The sequence below is a fragment of the Anarhichas minor genome, unplaced genomic scaffold, assembly GCF_050575085.1.
Source record: "Anarhichas minor isolate MPS153535 unplaced genomic scaffold, ASM5057508v1 ptg000077l, whole genome shotgun sequence".
NCBI classification, from domain to species: Eukaryota; Metazoa; Chordata; class Actinopteri; order Perciformes; family Anarhichadidae; genus Anarhichas; species Anarhichas minor.
This window is the reverse complement of record NW_027466523.1, coordinates 585,496-606,187: the sequence shown is the minus strand read 5'-3', so window position 1 is coordinate 606,187 and position 20,692 is coordinate 585,496. Positions and strand designations below refer to the sequence as shown.

Genomic DNA, 20,692 nt, shown 5'->3' with positions numbered 1-20,692 from the left:
ACCTAAACCCAATTGAGCATCTCTGGAGAGACCTGAAAATGGCTGTCCACCAACGTTCACCATCCAACCTGACGGAACTGGAGAGGATCTGCAAGGAAGAATGGCAGAGGATCCCCAAATCCAGGTGTGAAAAACTTGTTGCATCATTCCCAAGAAGACTCATGGCTGTACTAGCTCAAAAGGGTGCTTCTACTCAATACTGAGCAAAGGGTCTGAATACTTATGACCATGTGATATTTCAGTTTCTTTTTTAATAAATTTGCAAACATTTCTACATTTCTGTCAAGATGGGGTGCTGAGTGTACATTAATGAGAAATAAAATGAACTTTTGATTTTAGCAAATGGCTGCAATGAAACAGAGTGAAAAATTTAAAGGGGTCTGAATACTTTCTGTACCCACTGTATATATATGTATACACATATATACGAGTTCTACCTGCTGACTCGGTCCACTTGGTGAAGCTCTGAACCTGAAACCCAAAAAAAACATCTTAAAATAAAAACGTCCGTTTCTTTTAAACTTGAGATCAAAGATTCTCTGATCTTTATGTGAAGAACATTAGTGTTTTAATTCAAACTCTCATAAAACACATGATATATAATAATGATAAAGCATCTGCTGTGTATAAATGACTCTTCTTGGTTACAGAGGAGATGAACGGTATCGATCTCTGATCCCAGACCAGCCAGGGTACCAGACACAGACCAGTTCCTCTGTGATCGGCTCGTTGGGCTCCACAGATCAGCTTGTTTCATCTCATCCTCACCATTTACAACTAATCCTCAGAAAGAAGAAAGAAAAGTTCCCTCATGTTCAAATTATTTAAAAAAATGTATAATTTCAAGAATTCAACAATAAACATGTTTCTGCATAGCAGAGAGTCCTCAGCACGAGACATCGAGGTCCTGAGTCTCAACTCAGATCAGAACGCTGGACACCGGGACTCTGGTGGAGCGGCCGCTCTTTGGGACCACGATGGGCTCGTCTGTAAACAACAACAACATGTTTACACTCATCACATATAGTACTCTATATACATCTCATCATCACGACACATATTGTACTTTATACTGTACACAATGTTAATATTAAACTATTCATGTCTCCAGCCTCTCATCTGTGTTCACTTCCTGAAGTTCAGTCACTGGCTACATCCCAAGTCTCTTAACTGCATCCTTGTTTCCCTCACTTGCGTCCTTTCCTTGCGTCCTAGTCCCTCCCACCAGGGATGCATGGAGGAAACCATGCGAGGAGAGAGGAACGAGGAGATATGTTTTAAGAGACATGAGACGTCCTTTCCTCAGTTGCGTCACGTGAAGCGACGTCTGTTTCTGATGACGGAGGATCAGCTGATCACAGCTGATCAGCTGATCACAGCTGATCAGCTGTCAGTCGGCTTTAACAGCTGGAGAGACTTTAGATAAGTTTGTCTGTTCACATGATCACTGTACTTAATAACAGTAACTAATAACACTAATAACTAATAAACACACAGTAATCACCACTGTAGAGGTGTTTCTCTCTGTAGTCTGTTAAACTGTGTCCTGTGTTCTGTTTATAAGCACAGGATCCATTTCTACCGGCGGAATGCGATCGTCTTATTTATGAATTATTTGCGTCTGTACGTTTTAAAATTCAGATTGTGACGTCATTATTAAATAACCCAGAATATGATTATTGTTTCTCTTAAATGATAAAACTCATCAAACACTCAGGAATGATGTAAAAAGTGTTTCGTCTCTCAGCTCCCTCTGACTTTACCTTTTAACTACTAGGCCTGTTTTTAGCCCCCTGCTCGGAAATTGCATACTCCTACTCCTTTGAGTACACTACCCAAACTACAAGGTCTATTTTAATAATTTTGATGCTAGAATACTGGTAACACTTGTGAGATGTGTTGATATACATATAGATTTTGTATATGTTACTGGTTAATATAGAAAAATAAGAGATTACACAGCTGAAATTGAAAACATTCAGCTCCGCCTGGAAAAAATGCACTTTCAGTGATAAAAAGTTATTGAAATAATGCAGTATGATCCCTAAAAACTTTCTTAAGTCATAGCATAACTGATCAGTAGTTATTACAAAATGGTTAGAGTGGAATAAAGTGAATAATAAGAGGTTTTTATTACAAAGGGGTCAGGCGAGGTCATCATTTTCGAACCAGCTGTTGCAGCTCTTACATTGTACTTTTATACACTATATAACTATATATTTCACTTTCTTTATCACTCATATGATTCAATACATCCAAATACAGATAATAGGAATCATATTCATATTCATAACATCATCAGAGCCAGTTTTGGCTGTCATCTGTAGGATTTTCTCATTTCATGTGTGTGTGTGTGGCTGGATCTCAGCCTATCCTCGGTCGATTTCCAAAAACAACCTCTCTTTAGACGCGTCATCGTTTTAGGAAGACTCATGCCAAATTTGGTGGTGATCGTCAAAAGATTTCATAGAATAAAGTTGCCAGAAGTGAGGCGTGTACCCCGGCGGAAATTTCCGGTCGCAGGCAGTCTGACCACTCGCCCAAGCCCCCTTGACCGCTCTTATTCTGGAAACAAGTCGGAAGTCAACAGTATGCAGTTGGCAGCAATGACTACAGCTTTGGAACGGAAATTCCGCGACGTTATTATCCATATTTTGAGAAAACTTGGGCGCATAACCACGATTTTTGTCGGCGAAGTTCAGCATGAAGGTACGTTTGATCACACACAACGGTTTAGTGCTTCTACGGATCGTAAAACAGAAGGTAGTTACGTGTTCCGCCACGTGTGCTAATGCTATTACATGCTTTGTATGACTGGGTAGCTGTTAGCATGAGGGTACAAACATTGATCTACTGTACTCATAGCGCCGATTTCTGGCCCGGATTTGGTGCTTTTATGCCACGATATTGTTATACTTATATGAGTAGCCTATAGTTGTCTTTGGAGTTTATAATAAGTGACTTATATGATGTTGTTGTCCACACGTTGCTATTTCATCCAAAAAAAAAAGTGGCCGTGTCCACACTACTGGCTAATAATCATGCTATTTTCCGCATTTGATTTTGGGGTACCCTCAACCCGGGGGGCGCTCGTAGCCAGAAGGTTAATTGTATTCATAATAAAGTGTTTGAGGGAAACATCAGATCATGAAAACACAAATCTTTCTAATAAATGTAGAAAGTTGTTTGTGGTCCTTTTGTTGTTCAGACTACAATGAACATTTATTTAAACCAGATGTTGAATCAGAAAACTAATCAAATATAAACTAGAGTTTATTCTGTGATCCTCTTCACTCTGGTGTTAAAACTCAGTCAGTCAGTCCAATCACATGACTGATGAACAATGAGGGGGCGTGTCGACCGTTAAAACACTTCCTGGAGTCTGTTCTCGTGGGTCCTGCTCATGGCTCCTCAGAGACCCCTCCTCCATCCTCCCTCCTCCATCCTCCCTCCTCACTCCTCACTCCTCAGAGCAGGAATAAGAGCTTTGGGACGGCCGTCAATATGGCGGCGCAGAACAACTTCCGGTTCGAGCGAGGAGTGAGGAAATGACAATTAAGAGACTTGGAATGCACCCTTAGTGTCTCTGATTTGTTGTCACATGACTGTTGGTCTCAGATGAATCAATCATGACGTCATAGTTTCACAATTTAATGTTTTACACATTCTGGTTAAAGTGAACGCTTTATTAGAGGAGACATTTATGATGAGAACATGGAGAATTTGTTTTGGCTGATTTTTCTGATGGAAGTGTTCGTCACACATGATGTGTTCAAGGACCGTCGTAAACATGAACACCTGATGATTCTGACAGTTATCACAGCTTCCTGCTGAGCGGTAACGCTGTGCCGGTCTCACCTGTGGGGGCGTGGCTCTCGGCCCGATCGCGGTCTCCCTTGATGAAGAGGGCGGTGGCGAGGAAGAAGCCTCCTCCGATCACGGCCACGAAGGAGCAGAGCAGCAGAGAGAGCTGCAGGGAGCGGAACTGCCACAAGAACGAGTCCGTCTTCCTCAGAGAGTCCGACAGCTGAGACACAAGAGACACACGGGACACACGGGACACACGGGACATACAGAAGCTTTACTCATTCAAGTTCTTTGATTCATGTTTTAGGAATAATGTTTATGAATTAGCAGAAATATATACACATGAAAATAATTAACTTTGCTATAATTTACTTTATTTTATTTCTCTTTACGTTTCTTCTGTTTTTCTCGTTATTATTATTTATGATTATTATTTATGATTTTAAATGTCTGGATGTTTCTGTACCTGATTTAAACAAGATGGTTCCTCTGAAGGGTTCATCCTTCTTCTTAAATAAATACATTTAATAATAAATATCTCTCTAATGAATATAAAAACATGTATTTATTATCAAGGATCTTTGCTGCATTTGTCTACAATAATAAAGCCATTAAATACCCCAAAGACCATGTGTGTGTGTGTGTGAGTGAGTGTGTAGGTGTGTGTAGGTAGGTGTGTGTGTGTGTGTGTGTGTGTGTGTGTGTGTGTGTGTGTGTGTGTGTGTGTGTGTGTGTGTGTGTGTGTGTGTGTGTGTGTGTGTGTGTGTGTGTGTGTGTACACACCACTCCTATCAGGTACGGACTCCCTGCGTCTCCCAGTAGATGTGAGATGACGATCTGAAACGCTTCGGCTGTGGAGCGACGAGTCGGAGGAACGACGTACTGAGAACAAAGTTTACTTTATTTATTCATCAGATACACAAATATAAATGTTAAATACAATAATATTCATATATATTTTTATAAATATATTTATAATAATAAAATAATAATAATAATTAAAAAATTACAATTAAAAAAATATTTAATAACAACACTAAAATAAATCAGTGAAGAAGTAGAAGAGGACATAAGTCAGTGTGTAATAAGAAGAGATTTAAGGGAATGTTGACATCTCACTCCTTCATAAACACTGAACACTGGTCCTTTAAGAGCCGTGGTACGTCTCCAGAGAGGACAGACAGAAGGTCTCCTCACCAGCAGTATATCAGCCACGATGGCCCAGTTCATGGAGAGGAAGGTCTCTCCGAGGAAGATGAAGGCCTGAGAAGACGGACGGGAAACATCAGCACCATTTCATCTGGTTTCATACCTCTAGTGATTCATGCTCCGGCTGAAGCTCCTGAGAGACTCACGTATGTGGCGATGGTGCTGGCCTGAGCGAAGACGATGGCGAGGTAGAGGAAGGGAGCTGAGAGGAGCAGCCCGGTGGCGCAGACCAGCGGGTCGGCTCGGTCCGTCCTCGTCCTCAGACGCCGACTCAGCTGCACGCCGCTGGCCACGCCCAGCACACCTGACACGCAGGTGATCGCCCCGAAGATCAGACTGTGGGAGGAGAAACACAGCGTCAGGACCACAGACTGTAGAAGTGTAAACTCATGTTTACAATGTTTACTGAGGTAATAAATCAAGAGAGAAGTAGAGTCATTTTCTCATAGACTTCTATACAACCAGAGGAGTCGCCCCCTGCTGGACACTAGAGAGAATGCAGGTTTAACACATGAAGCTTTACTTCACTTTAATGAACCGGAGGTTTGTCTCCTGTTCTGGATGCTGCTTTCAAATCCCCATAAAACCAGTTTCTCTCCTCCATGTGAACACCTGATATCTGGACGGCGTTACAGCCACAGCAGGTAATCCACCTGTAGGTTTACCTGTCTGAGGAGGCGCAGTTCCCCTCCACACAGGGAGGTCTCTCCCCGGTGAACACGGCCGCCCTGTAGAGGAACGTCGGAGCCCAAAGAGCCAGAGAGCCGGTGACGAACGCCACCGACGTGAAGCCGAAGGTGGACAACACGAAGCTGTAGCTGCAGAGGAGACGCAGGTATTAGGCACAGGTGTTATCTCGTTAACAACAAACACACTTCAGTGCTGCACACTAAGCTCAAGACAGTGATATTTCATCATAAACATCTTATTCTTCATGTTCTCATCATAAATGTCTCCTCTAATAAAGAGTTCACTTTAACCAGACTGTGTAGAAACATTAACGTGTGAAACTATGACGTCATGATTGATTCATCTGAGACCAACAGTCATGTGACTACAAGGAGGAGACACTCTGACTGAACTACAGGAAGTGAACACAGAGAGGAGAGAGAGAGGAGAGAGAGAGGAGAGGAGAGAGAGAGGAGAGGAGAGAGAGAGGAGGGAGAGAGGAGAGGAGAGAGGAGAGAGAGGAGAGGAGAGGAGAGAGGGAGAGGAGAGAGAGGAGAGAGAGGAGAGAGGGGAGAGAGAGAGGAGAGGAGAGAGGAGAGGAGAGAGGAGAGAGGAGAGAGAGGAGAGAGAGGAGAGGAGAGAGGGGAGAGAGAGAGGAGAGGAGAGGAGAGAGGAGAGAGAGGAGAGAGGAGAGAGAGGAGAGGGAGGAGAGAGAGGAGAGGAGAGGAGAGAGGGAGAGGAGAGAGAGGAGAGAGAGGAGAGAGGGGAGAGAGAGAGGAGAGGAGAGAGGAGAGGAGAGAGGAGAGAGGAGAGAGGAGAGAGAGGAGAGAGAGGAGAGGAGAGAGGGGAGAGAGAGAGGAGAGGAGAGGAGAGAGGAGAGAGAGGAGAGAGGAGAGAGAGGAGAGGGAGGAGAGAGAGGAGAGGAGAGGAGAGAGAGGAGAGAGGGAGAGGAGAGAGGAGAGGAGAGAGAGGAGAGGGAGGAGAGAGAGGAGAGGAGAGGAGAGAGGGAGAGGAGAGAGAGGAGAGAGAGGAGAGAGGGGAGAGAGAGAGGAGAGGAGAGAGGAGAGGAGAGAGGAGAGAGGAGAGAGGAGAGAGAGGAGAGAGAGGAGAGGAGAGAGGGGAGAGAGAGAGGAGAGGAGAGGAGAGAGGAGAGAGAGGAGAGAGGAGAGAGAGGAGAGGGAGGAGAGAGAGGAGAGGAGAGGAGAGAGAGGAGAGAGGGAGAGGAGAGAGGAGAGGAGAGAGAGGAGAGAGGGAGAGGAGAGAGGAGAGGAGAGAGAGGAGAGGAGAGAGGAGAGAGAGGAGAGGAGAGAGAGGAGAGAGAGGAGAGAGGGAGAGGAGAGAGGAGAGGAGAGAGAGGAGAGGAGAGAGGGGAGAGAGAGAGGAGAGGAGAGAGGAGAGAGAGGAGAGAGGGAGAGGAGAGAGAGGAGAGAGAGGAGAGAGGAGAGAGAGGAGAGGAGAGAGAGGAGAGAGGAGAGGAGAGAGAGGAGAGGAGAGAGGGGAGAGAGAGAGGAGAGGAGAGAGGAGAGAGAGGAGAGAGGGAGAGGAGAGAGAGGAGAGGAGAGGAGAGAGGAGAGAGAGGAGAGAGAGGAGAGAGAGGAGAGGAGAGAGAGGAGAGAGGAGAGGAGAGAGAGGAGAGGAGAGAGGAGAGAGGAGAGGAGAGGAGAGAGAGGAGAGGAGAGAGGTTTTTTTTTTTGGTTTTTAAAGTCCCTTTATTTCACTATTGCAGTGAAAAACAGAAACACTAAATCATCACTTAATAATCAGAAAATCAATAAAATAAAAACAAATAACCAAAAACAAAGCACCAAAGAACAAATAAACAATCAATTTCAATGATCAATATGTTCAGAAGTTCACCACCAGCTCTCCACCAGCACCCACTGAGCATAAAATGCTCCCAGTAGTCCATCTGTCCCTGAAGGCCTGTAAATCGTCCACTGTCTGGTAGTAGGTGTGTTCCACCCTGAGTCGGGCTTTCAACAGTCCCTCCATAACTTTCACCGGATCTTCACTACCGGCACCCCGAGCCCGATTCTTCCGTGTCAACCAGATGGCCAACTTGGCAGAACCAGATAAAAAGTTTACCATTGTATGGACAGCCTTCTGTTTTGAGCAGTATTCTGGACCGAAGATGAACAACATGAAAGAAAACACCTGTCCAAGACCCTGAAACCATCTTTTTAACCGTTCAAAGAGTGCTGAGAGCCGAGGACACTGAACAAACAAGTGTTCCAGGGTCTCAGTCTGACCGCAGAAATAACACTCCTCTCCAATTTGTGGATCCAGGTGTGCCCGGTATCTGTTGGTGGCTAAAGCTCCATGTACAACCCTCCACTGGAGGTCTGCTGTCCGTTGTTCAACGGGCAGCTTGTACATGCACCTCCAGCTGCCTCTCGGGGAAGAACCTGGGCCAAAGAACTCGGTCCACCTCGACTCTGTCAACCCTGCCAGAGAGCGGAGGTTCACAACCTTTACACAGATTTCATAGATAGCTTTTTTCTCTGCTGCCTTAAACTTGTCCAGGTGAGGGGTTGTCAACGTCAGCAGCTTGTTTCCTCCCCCCTGCCAGTCCCCCACCGCTGGGGCAATGAGCAGAGTGGGGGGGGTGTACTCACTCTCTTCATCCCATTGGTCAGACAGAGTACAGTTTCCTGCAACTGCTCTCAGGCGTTGTGGCAGGGCGGCACAGACCTCCTCCACTATTCTATTGGTCAACCTGACAGACGTGATGTTAGTGTTCTGCCTGAAGGTGACCATAGATGCTGCTGTTAATGACATCTTCACCAAATGTCCCAGTTTAGTGCAGCCGGCTTCTCTCAGACGCGTTCTCAGGCTGGCAGACTGCAGCGTTTGGGTTCTAATGAAGCTGTTGAAGAACAAAGGTTCCTCCAGCAGCCACACACCCGGAGTCTCATCAGCTTTATGTGAAATGTTAAAATCTGCCACGCCTGCAGAACAGAGCCGTAGAACGGCGTCAGCCCGGCCAAGTCCACTTCCTCAGGTTGTAGGAGAAAGAGCTGCTTATCATATCCCAACCGCCCAGCTCTCCTCAGCAGCAGTCGAGCCGTGTCCATCCAGCTGGGGCCACAGCCATAGAGCAGCTTCTGTGCAGTCCGGAGTCTGAAAGAGGCGATCCTGGACTGGATATCGATGAGACCCTGCCCCCCCTCTGCCACAGGCAGATAGAGAGCTGCTGCACGAACCCAGTGCCGGCCAGACCAGAAGAAGTCCACGACAGACCTCTGTATCTCTGCTATGAGGCCTCCAGGTGGCGTCAGAGCGATGAGTCTGTGCCACAGAGTCGAGGCAACCAAGTTATTAGCAACCAGAACTCTTCCCCTATATGACAACTGGGGTAGTAACCATCTCCACCTAGAGAACCGAGCACACACCTTCTCCTTAACTCCCTCCCAGTTCTTTTTCTCAGAGCCCAAAAACACACCCAGCACTTTTAGACCTTCTTTTCCCCACTGAAGACCTCCAGGCAGATGAGGCACCGTCTGATGTCTCCACTGTCCCACCAATAAAGCTTCAGATTTTTCCCAGTTCACCCGTGCAGATGAAGCCCTCTCATAAAGAGACAAAGCATCCTGCAGACAAAGAACATCTCCCTGGTCCCTAATGAAGATGTTTACATCATCAGCATACGCAGACACAGCGAGGGGACTACAAAGACTGGAGGACCCAGGCAGTGACAGACCACTGAGCCGACTTCTCAGCCTGCACAACAGAGGCTCAAAAGCGAGGCTGTGTAGTTGCCCTGAGATAGGACAACCCTGCCTTATCCCTCGCCGTACAGGGATCGGTCGACTCAGGCCAGCTCCCATTTTTACCATACATTCAGCACCCCTGTACAGCAAACCCACCCAAGCCAAGAACCCATCACCAAGCCCAAAAGCCCTGAGTGCAGAAAACAGATATGCGTGACCCACCCTGTCGAAAGCCTTCTCCTGGTCTAGTGAGACAATACCAACATCTACATCGTGGAATTTACATACATCAAGCACATCACGGATGAGAAAGATATTGTCCATAACTGTTCTATCTGGGATACAGTACGTTTGGTCGCTATTTACAACCACTTCCAGGTAGTCTCTTAGTCTGTTAGATAAGGCTCTGGAAAGCACCGTATAGTCTGTGCAAAGCAGGGCCACTGGTCTCCAGTTCTTAAGAAGGGCCAAGTCGCCCTTCTTGGGCAGCAGAGAGAGAACTGCCCGCTGGCATGAAACAAACAGGAAGTGATCCTGTTTTAAAACATTCCATCAAAACAGAGTGTAAGTCAGAACCGATAATGTTCCAGAATTTCTTAAAGAAATCCGAGGAGAGACCGTCGATTCCCGGAGTCTTTCCTGAAGCCATCTGGTTCACTGCAACCTGGTAACCCTTTCACCTGGTGAGGTTATCAAGCCTAAACTGACGAGGTGGTGATCAGAGAACCCAACTGGACTGATTGTGCTGTTCTTCAGTCTGGAACTGAGACTGCGAGAGATGTAAATTCTGTCCAGCCTGGCTGCACTTATCCTGTCGTTGCTGACTCTAACCCATGTGTACTGTCTGTTTAGTGGGTGTTTTATTCTCCACGTGTCCAACAGATCTAAGTGTGTGATGACGTTGTGGAGACTCTGAGCTGACTGCGGGTGTGGTTCCTCACTATTCCGGTCTATGGTGAAGTCTAGAGTACAGTTAAAATCCCCTCCGATGATCAGTTGCTCCTGATGGCAGCTCTGCAGTTCGTTTTGCAGCGTAGTGAAGAAGCGTGCTCTTTCTGACCCCTGATTCGGTGCATATATGTTCACGAAGCAGTAAAGCGAGCTCTCTATCTCTGCCCTCACCATCAGCAAACGACCCTTCACCACCTCAGTGAAAGACAGGACGGTTGCATTAGCTGCTGTTCTAAACAGCACGGCTACCCCGGCACTAAGATTGGTGCCGTGGCTCAGGGTGCATGAGCCCTCCCACCATAAACCCCAGTCTACTTCATCTGATGGAATGGTGTGAGTTTCTTGCAAAAAGAGGATGTCCAACCTTTTTTGATTTACAACCTCCTGTATTAATGCTCTTTCATGCCCGTCCCGCCCACCATTGATGTTTAAAGAGCCTAAATTGAAGCTCTGCATAGAAAGGTCAGAGGATGGAAGGAGGTAAGACAAGATAAGAAGTAAGCAGTGGAAAGTGGAAAACCCCGTGTGACACATGATCATGTTAAACTGTCTTAGTTTTTTGAACTCTTCCACTTTTCCTTACTTTCCTCAAGGTTGTGATGTGTTTCTTTAGGCGGAAGCACTTTTTTCCATCTAGAAGGTCCAAACCCACCTTTCTCTGCGCCACCCCAACAGATCTTATGAACTTCTCAATGTCAGGGAAATAATCACTCACTTTTGCAGATCTATTGTAAGTTACATCCAAAAACGAGTTTATTTCCTCTAGTGAATACAGATCAGTGCCTTTAATGCACGTTTCAGAATTAGATGCAACATCTGATTCACTCTCATACTCCATGTCCTCTCCCTCACAAGACAGCTGGCTGTTGGACACAGACCCTACACTCTGTCCTTCATCTAAGGGTATGGTGAGATCTCCACCTGCTGAACCTGTAGCTGCCTCTTCACACACTTCTATCGACTGTGGTGGTGCTTCGGTACCTGATGTAGTGAGGTTCTGCGCCACCACAGAAGCCTGCTGGTTGCATGACTGGCCCTGATCCTCCTTATCAACATTATTGTTATCAGCAGAAGACGAAGAAGCGCCGCCGACCGCACCGGCAACAGCCGCAGCCGCAGCCGCCAAACTTTCCAAACCTGCGCAGCTCATTTTCTAACAGCTCGTTCGGTATAAACGGCGGAACACCGGACACGGTGATCCGCGTAGAGGGCACTGAGAGCGGAGAGACCTGCACGAAGCTGTCCCTGATAAACAGGCCGCTCTCTATCAGGTTGTGGACATAAGCTTCGCTCGCCACGAACACAACCACAGCTTTATTCATCCGAGATGCAAAGGAGAGTTTGTCATGTCCCACCTGCTCTCCGACAGCCAGCAGCACCTCCTCTACTGACACGCTGCTATCCGGTGGAACTACCCGAACTCCCTGCCGGATTGACGGGCGTGGCGTCTCGGAGGACGCCATCCTCCCGAACAACACCAAACACCACTAATCACACGTTCTACCGATAAATACACTGCTCAGTATCTCACCTGATCACGTGCAGAGACAGAAGAACAGAGGAACAAATCCCAAAGCAGTGAAAATACAATCAAACCTCCGCGACACTCTCACGTCCACCACTCACACACAACCGGAAACAGAGGAGAGGAGAGAGGAGGAGAGAGGAGAGAGGAGGAGAGGCTGAAACATGAGTTTAATATAAATAACATGTAGAGACTCATTTATTTGAACATTGGTAAAACTTGTAAACATGTTGGATATTTAGATTCTATTTTCCAATTTTTGTAACATAAATGATCAAATAAATTAAACTTGTTTCTTCTTAATGACTGATGTCATCATAACTGTTATTTTGCACTAAAGACATGTTCTAGTTCTACTTCTAGTCATCATGGTTCTGTTCAGCAGGACTTTTATTCTGAAGTAATGAACCCCATCATGTCGTGCTGTTGGTGGAGATGCTGGACCTACTTCTTGCTGAGAGCCTGCAGGTCCGTCAGCCAGCTGGTCTGCTGCATGTGATGCTCCGGTCGCTCTTCAATGGCTCCTCTTTTAGGCTCTTTGACCACTAAGAGCAGCAGCAGCACAGCGACCAGACCCAGACCAGGAGTCACCTGAGGAGAGGAGACCACCGTCATCCTCCAATAATCATTATTCATGTGTTTCTAGTCTCTGATCTCTGATCATGTTTCATTGTAAACAACCAATCAGTGTTTAAACCAACAGGAGGAGAGCTAGTAACGTTAGCAGCACCGCTAACGGCTAACCAACGGAGGTTCACTTCAGTTACATGATGCCTTCAGGCTCTGCTCAGTGAACATGAGTACTGGCTGAAGGTACATTATAACGTTATCATGATGTGTTCACATGTCATCTGTAAAATGTAGTTTTGGTGATAAACTAGAATAAATCCAGTAGTTTGAAGGAGATGTTTATGAATATAAAACAGATATTAGAGATGAATTATGAGCCATTTAACTTCATAACACGAGCTATAATAATGACAATAAAAATATATCTTTTATTTCATTATTTAAATTCCTCCTCCTCCTCCTCCTCCTCCTCCTCCTCCTCCTCCTCCTCCTCCTCCTCCTCCTCCTCCTCCTCCTCCTCCTCCTCCTCCTCCTCCTCCTCCTCCTCCTCCTCCTACCCGTAGAGCCCAGTGCCAGTCCTGCGCTGCTCTACCGACTTGTGACCCGACGATGTATCCGAGACCGCTGACGGAAAGAAAAGAAGTTAAATAAAATAAATACAGACAAACAAAACAAACATTTATACAGATCGTAAAGTCCATCATCTTTGCATGAGATATATATACAATCACATATATATATAAATATATGTTTATATATATATATACACACATACACATATATATTAGTGCTGGGCAACGATTAAAGATTTTAATCGCGATTAATCGCAAAAAATCCATGCGATTAATCGGGATTAATCTCATTGTTATGGCAAAGTTCAATAATGAATTCTAAAGTAGTGTATTGTGCACTTTTATTTTAAAGTGCTGCTCTATGAACTAAAGGTGAATAACATTGTGTGTAAACACTTTAAACACATCAGGTTGTTGTTAGCAGCAGTGTTCTCTTCACACAGCAGCAGTTCTATCTCTTCACTATCTGTGCTCAGTGTGTGACTGTGTGTGAAACGTTCCACTGCTGTGCAACAGGAACAACATGTTTCAGCACGTTTCATCTACATGTGTGTGTTGTGTCTTCATGACAGTCAGAGCATGTGATGCAGCTCTACTCTTCATCACTATGATGCTGTAACTCAGAGGTGATGATGGTGACCCAGCGATCAAAGAATAAAGACACTTTACCCACAATTTAGGTGTATTTTCCCTTTAACTCACGAGATGCAGCATGTTTTATACTTAATGTGAATATAATTCATACTCTGTTGGCATCTTATTCTGAAAACCGGATGTCCGTCTGAAGAAACCGGATGTTGTCTCACGTTAATCTTTCCGCTAACTTTCAAAGTCCTTCGCTCGCTCCCGATCTGCGCAACTTGAAAACGTTCCTCAGACCGAAATCTTCCACAACACTAACCGGCTGCAGCTTCTCTGTAGCATCTGTTAGCTTGTCTTACTTTTGTTTATCTAAACTTCTCCAACACGCTGCATCAACGTAGTCTGAAGCCTCCCTCCACCGCTGCCAGTGAGCAACGGACTTTCAAAATAAAATAAAATAAAAAATGCGTTAACGCGCTTTAAAATAATTGTCGGCGTCCATTAATGAATGAGTTAACGCGATAATAACGCGTTAACTTGCCCAGCACTAATATATATATATATATAAATATAAATATAAATAAAACAAATGAAAGTAAACCCACCTGCCGACAGGTATGGCGAAGTAGAAGACGGAGAGCATGTTGGTCCTCTTCCCCTTCACGTATAAGTCGGCGATGATGGTCGGAGCGATGGTGGAGTAACTGGCCTCCCCGACTCCCACCAGACCTCGAGTCAACAGCAGAGCCCAGAAGTGCTGCAGGACCACCAGAGACCAGGATTCAATCAACAGTCCGGGGTTTACGTCAATGTGGTCCGGGGTTTATGTCACTGGTCCAGGAGGAGCCTCACCTCTTTGGGGGTGTAGGAGCTGACTCACCTCTTTGGGGGTGTAGGAGCTGACTCACCTCTTTGGGGGTGTAGGAGCTGACTCACCTCTTTGGGGGTGTAGGAGCTGACTCACCTCTTTGGGGGTGTAGGAGCTGACTCAACTCTTTGGGGGTGTAGGAGCTGACTCAACTCTTTGGGGGTGTAGGAGCTGACTCAACTCTTTGGGGGTGTAGGAGCTGACTCAACTCTCTGGGGGTGTAGGAGCTGACTCAACTCTTTGCGGGTGTAGGAGTTGACTCAACTCTTTGGGGGTGTAGGAGCTGACTCAACTCTTTGGGGGTGTAGGAGCTGACTCACCTATTTGGGGGTGTAGGAGCTGACTCAACTCTTTGGGGGTGTAGGAGCTGACTCAACTATTTGGGGGTGTAGGAGCTGACTCAACTCTTTGGGGGTGTAGGAGCTGACTCAACTATTTGGGGGTGTAGGAGCTGACTCACCTCTTTGGGGGTGTAGGAGCTGACTCACCTCTTTGGGGGTGTAGGAGCTGACTCACCTCTTTGGGGGTGTAGGAGCTGGCCAGCGTCACCAGAGACCAGAACGTGATCCCGAAACTCATGATGACCTTCCTGTTGTACCTGTCGCCAAGGTAACCGAAGACCGGAGCCAAAAACATGTAACTGCAGATAAAAACTGAAGAAAACAAACAGAAAACCTTCAGTTTTTCTGTATATCTATCAATAGATCGATAGATCGATATAGATATATATATCTATATACAGTTGTGTGAAAAAGTGTTTGCCCCCTTCCTGATTTCTTATTTTTTTGCATGTTTGTCACACTTAAATGTTTCAGATCATCAAACAAATTTAAATATTAGACAAAGATAACACAAGTAAACACAAAATGCAGTTTTTAAATGAAGGTTTTTATTATTAAGGGGGAAAAAAATCCAAACCTACATGGCCCTGTGTGAAAAAGTGATTGCCCCCTAAACCTAATAACTGGTTGGGCCACCCTTAGCAGCAACAACTGCAATCAAGCGTTTGCGATAACTGGCAATGAGTCTTTTACAGCGCTGTAGAGGAATTTTGGCCCACTCATCTTTGCAGAATTGTTGTAATTCAGCCACATTGGAGGGTTTTCGAGCATGAACCGCCTTTTTAAGGTCATGCCACAGCATCTCAATCGGATTCAGGTCGGGACTTTGACTAGGCCACTCCAAAGTCTTCATTTTGTTTTTCTTAAGTCATTCAGAGGTGGACTTGCTGGTGTGTTTTGGATCATTGTCCTGCTGCAGAACCCAAGTGCGCTTCAGCTTGAGGTCACGAACAGATGGCCGGACATTCTCCTTCAGGATTTTTTGGTAGACAGCAGAATTCATGGTTCCATTTACCACAGCAAGTCTTCCAGGTCCTGAAGCAGCAAAACAGCCCCAGACCATCACACTACCACCACCATATTTTACTGTTGGTATGATGTTCCTTTTCTGAAATGCCGTGTTACTTTTACGCCAGATGTAATGGGACATGCACCTTCCAAAAAGTTCAACTTTTGTCTCGTCAGTCCACAGAGTATTTTCCCAAAAGTCTTGGGGATCATCAAGATGTTTTCTGGCAAAACTGAGACGAGCCTTTATGTTCTTTTTGCTCAGCAGTGGTTTTCGTCTTGGAACTCTGCCATGCAGGCCATTTTTGCCCAGTCTCTTTCTTATGGTGGAGTCATGAACACTGACCTTAATTGAGGCAAGTGAGGCTTGCAGTTCTTTGGATGTTGTTCTGGGGTCTTTTGTGACCTCTTGGATGAGTCGTCGCTGCGCTCTTGGGGTAATTTTGGTCGGCCGGCCACTCCTGGGAAGGTTCACCACTGTTCCATGTTTTCGCCATTTGTGGATAATGGCTCTCACTGTGGTTCGCTGGAGTCCCAAAGCTTTAGAAATGGCTTTGTAACCTTTTCCAGACTGATAGATCTCAATTACTTTGTTTCTCATTTGTTCCTGAATTTCTTTGGATCGCAGCATGATGTCTAGCTTTTGAGGATCTTTTGGTCTACCTCACTTTGTCAGGCAGGTCCTATTTAAGTGATTTCTTGATTGAGAACAGGTGTGGCAGTAATCAGGCCTGGGTGTGGCTCGAGAAATTGAACTCAGCTTTCCAAAGATGTGATAAACCAGTTAATTTATGTTTTAACAGGGGGGGGGGGCAATCACTTTTTCACACAGGGCCATGTAGGTTTGGATTTTTTTCCCCCCTTAATAATAAAAACCTTCATTTAAAAACTGCATTTTGTGTTTATTTGTGTTATCTTTGTCTAATATTTCAATTTGTTTGATGATCTGAAACATTTAAGTGTGACAAACATGCAAAAAAATAAGAAATCAGGAAGGGGGCAAACACTTTTTCACACAACTGTATATATATATATATATATATATACACATACATATACATATATATATACACATATATACACACATATGTTTCGATGATGTCATGGATGATGTCATGGATGACGTCATGGATGGTTCCTCTTACCTGTCTGGAGGAGGCCAGATTTCCCATCATCGATCCCAAAATAGTGCTCGATGTCGGGGAGAACACCTGGTGGAGACGACACGCTGGAGTTACTTCTTTTAACACAACAATCATTTCTATTCAATAATCAAGTCATTTTGTGACTTTAATCTAAAAGAATATTAAAAGTTTTTTTACTCCTAAATTTACGACCTCAAAACATCCCCCCCCCACCCGGCTCCATTATGTATTTATTTTAGCAGCCATTTTGTGACTTTAATCTAAAAGAATATTAAAAGTTTTTTTACTCCTAAATTTACGACCTCAAAACATCCCCCCCCCACCCGGCTCCATTATGTATTTATTTTAGCAGCGTAGAGATTAAATCTGTAATATCTAATAATGCTCCAGTAAACGGGCGCCCGGTGTTCTCTCCTCCGATTGGCCGATGGCCACCAGGTGTGCTGGTCTACCTGCCACAGTGAAGCGGTCCATGTAGTTGAGCAGGTTGATGTAACAGAGGACGAGGACGGTCAGCAGAGATCGGACCCTCGACACGCCGCTGGGAGACTCCTCCCGCTGAGCCACCGCGCCGCCCGACTCCTCCGTCTCACTGTCGTCTGAGAAGAACGGAGCCGAGTCCGATGTGGTCTCACCCACAGACATGGCCGCCACTGAGGAGGAGGAGCAATAGAGGAGGAGCAATAGAAGAGGAGGAGGAGCAATAGAGAAAATTATATATATACGTTTCCAGTCTTTATGCTAAGCTAAGCTAACCAGTTTGAGAGTGCAGTACTTGAGTAAATGTACTTGTACTATTTGAAATGAAACAAAAAAACTTCCCTGTCTGCAGAAGAAAAACCATGAGATCTTAGGTGAAGTGAAACCAGTCATGTGATCACATGACTGGTTTCACTAAGTCATGTGATCACATCAACATGCATCATTTCACTGATGTGCAGAAATATTTGTGACTTTAAATCGACCTCAAAAGAAAACTATTTCTTTAAACTTCGTCTGCAGTTAAAACTAGAGACGTCTCAAGTTCACCAGTTCAATAATAATAATAATAATAATAATAATAATAATTATTATTATTATTATTATTATTAATAAATAAAATAACAGAAGTTAACATAAATATGTAAAATAGAGATATTATTTAGTGCTGGGCAACGATTAAAATATTTAATCTCGATTAATCTCATTGTTATGGCAAAGTTCAATAATGAATTATAAAGTAGTGTATTGCGCACTTTTATTTTAAAGTGCTGCTCTATGAACTAAAGGTGAATAACATTGTGTGTAAACACTTTAAACACATCAGGTTGTTGTTAGCAGCAGTGTTCTCTTCACACAGCAGCAGTTCTATCTCTTCACTATCTGTGCTCAGTGTGTGACTGTGTGTGAAACGTTCCACTGCTGTGCAACAGGAACAACATGTTTCACACCTTTCATCTACATGTGTGTGTTGTGTCTTCATGACAGTCACAGCATGTGAATGCAGCTCTACTCTTCATCACTATGATGCTGTAACTCAGAGGTGATGAAGGTGACCCAGTGATGTCCAGTAGTCTCCAGTGAGAGCAGCAGCTGCTGCTCGTAACGCCGTCGCTTTAGTCGTCCTCTCCTTTAACACAACTCGTGTGTTCTTCTGGTGATGGTGCGTCTTGAGGCTCATACGTGACGTCATTCGTTGAGATCCTAAAGCTGCGTTCACACCAAACGCGACGTGAGCGCACCTTGAGAACGTTCCTCAGACCGACATCTTCCACAACACTAACCTGCAGTTTGTCTCCACTTCTCTGTAGCATCTGTTAGCTTGTGTTGCTTTAGTTTATCTCTACTTCTCCCACACGCTGCATCAACGTAGTCTGAAGACTTCCTCCACCGCTGCCAGTGCACACACTTTCAAAATAATGTAACAGACTGTCTCACCCAGCCGAGGAAACTCTGGAGACGGAGCAGGCAGGTCCACATGGTCCCCTGCTGGCCGACCGTCTGCCGAACAGCCCTGAGCTGGGCTTCATGGGTCTTCATCTCCAACCCTCATCCTGTACTTGAACCAGCGGCGCTTTTCTCTCTGAAGTGCCGCGGAGTTAGCCTGCTAGCTAAACTGAGACAGCTAAGCTAAGAAAGTGCACACTCATAGTCACCGAAGCATAAAATAGTCGTAGCGGTCCGTAGTCGGTGCATAAGAAACACCGCTGCCACCAATGTGACCGAGCGTCCTGAGTTCGTGTATGAGGGGCATTTATAAGACGGTAATAAGCGGAGTCGGGAGACCAGACATCTCGTTCAGCCCACAGCTTCTCTGTTTATTTCTGCCCCCTCGACCAGAAGCAGAAGTCGCCTTTTCTCTACAGCAACCCTGAAGGGACATATCATCTCCAACACAGAACGATAAACATGAGACAGTCTGTTACAATAATAATAAATAAATAAAAATGCGTTAACGCGCGATAAAATAATTGTTGGCGTTAATTAATTAATGCGTTAACGCGATAATAACACGTTAACTTGCCCAGCATGAATATTATTATATTATTACTTACATACTTTTTTATTGTATTGAAAAAAACATATTTCCTGATATCTTGACCCGTGTTTTATTATATATATATATATATATATATATATATATCGTATATATATCGTATATATATATATATATATATATATATATAAAATATATAATATATACATATATATAAAATATATAATATATACATATATTACATCATATGTTGATCTGGAGCTCAGACGTGAGACAGAAACATGATAAACAGGAGGTCTGCTGGACTTTGTCTTCAAACAGACTCACTGATCAGAGAGATACCAGGAAGTGATCAGATCCTCACTGAGAGACTCACGCGGGGGGGGGGCGGGCGGGGGGGGGGGGGTGCACACGAGGGAATAATAAGCTGTCACTCCTAAAAACAGACCAACAGCTCTCTGAGGTCACGGATGCTGCACCAGACTCTTCAGGATTCTGCCTGTTTTATGATGTTTGCTTCACAACAAACGTAACGTTAGTTTTTAACGGTTGAACTGTGATGTGGGACATCTGTAGGAGGCTTCTGGTGAACTCGGCGGTTAAGTTAAGATCATTTTGCACAAGTATTTGCAGGATTCTCCAGTTGTATGTCCTCAGCTTCACAACAACAGGCATGTTGCTTTATACCAGTTTAATCTGGCATTTTAAAATAGCATGATCAATTCAGCAGATAAGTTAGATGGTTCAACATAAACATAACTTTTGTAAATCAGCTTGCGCCACACACACACACACACACACACACACACACACACACACACACACACACACACACACACACACACACACACACACACACACACACACGTCGTCCTGACCAGAGTCCTTTAGGATAAAGGCTGATGATGAAAGCGACGTTAAGGTTTCTGAATAGAGTCTGTCGTACGAACAAGTACAAGAGAGGCGTGCGCAGCTGGTCCATTCTGCGGTTAATAGTGCAGCTAAGCTAGCTGTTAGCATGTTCATGTTGTTGTTTACCTGGTTGGATGATCCTTCTTTCTTCTTCCTGCCGCGGCTCCAAAATATCGTCTTCGTCACACGGAACCGTGAACGTTATTTAGAACTCATGACGAGGTTTACGGTAAAATAATGAATACAAAAAATCCCCGTAAACACCGTTTTAAAAATAAAACTAAGTATGTTTACTTCAGAGATAACAATTCTGCACCGCCGCCATGTTGGATCTGACGACTGCACTT

At 44.8% G+C, this 20,692-nt stretch overlaps 2 protein-coding genes across 2 annotated transcripts in view; both read right to left on the bottom strand.

Moving 5' to 3' along the window:
• The window catches only part of LOC142937874 (uncharacterized), a 16,218-nt gene extending 15,431 nt beyond the window's left edge, over nucleotides 1–787 (bottom strand). Inside the window, exons 1-2 of the mRNA XM_076080980.1 lie at nucleotides 649–787; nucleotides 438–471 (exon numbers count right to left, since the gene is read on the bottom strand). The gene's annotated coding sequence lies outside the window, so the exon portion shown is untranslated. The remainder of the gene's footprint in view (nucleotides 1–437; nucleotides 472–648) is intronic.
• On the bottom strand, nucleotides 511–20,692 carry spns1 (SPNS lysolipid transporter 1, lysophospholipid). The gene is made up of 13 exons (XM_076080976.1): nucleotides 20,472–20,692; nucleotides 17,410–17,610; nucleotides 16,958–17,023; nucleotides 14,980–15,116; nucleotides 14,201–14,352; nucleotides 12,999–13,065; nucleotides 12,320–12,462; nucleotides 5,682–5,834; nucleotides 5,163–5,352; nucleotides 5,005–5,070; nucleotides 4,591–4,689; nucleotides 3,859–4,027; nucleotides 511–987 (listed from the first exon to the last, which is right to left on the bottom strand). Exons 2-13 carry the CDS (start codon nucleotides 17,600–17,602, stop codon nucleotides 920–922), a joined length of 1,503 nt encoding a protein of 500 aa, XP_075937091.1. The 5' UTR covers nucleotides 17,603–17,610; nucleotides 20,472–20,692; the 3' UTR covers nucleotides 511–919.

Excerpts from the sequence above, each read along its gene's own strand:
- spns1 (XM_076080976.1), bottom strand. The coding sequence starts at position 17,602 with ATGTCTGTGGGTGAGACCACATCGGACTCGGCTCCGTTCTTCTCAGAC. Across the intron at positions 14,353-14,979 it reads GCTCCTACACCCCCAAAGAG|CACTTCTGGGCTCTGCTGTT; the intron begins GTGAGTCAGCTC and ends GTGGTCCTGCAG. Across the intron at positions 12,463-12,998 it reads ACTGGCACTGGGCTCTACGG|GTGACTCCTGGTCTGGGTCT; the intron begins GTAGGAGGAGGA and ends TCCTCTCCTCAG.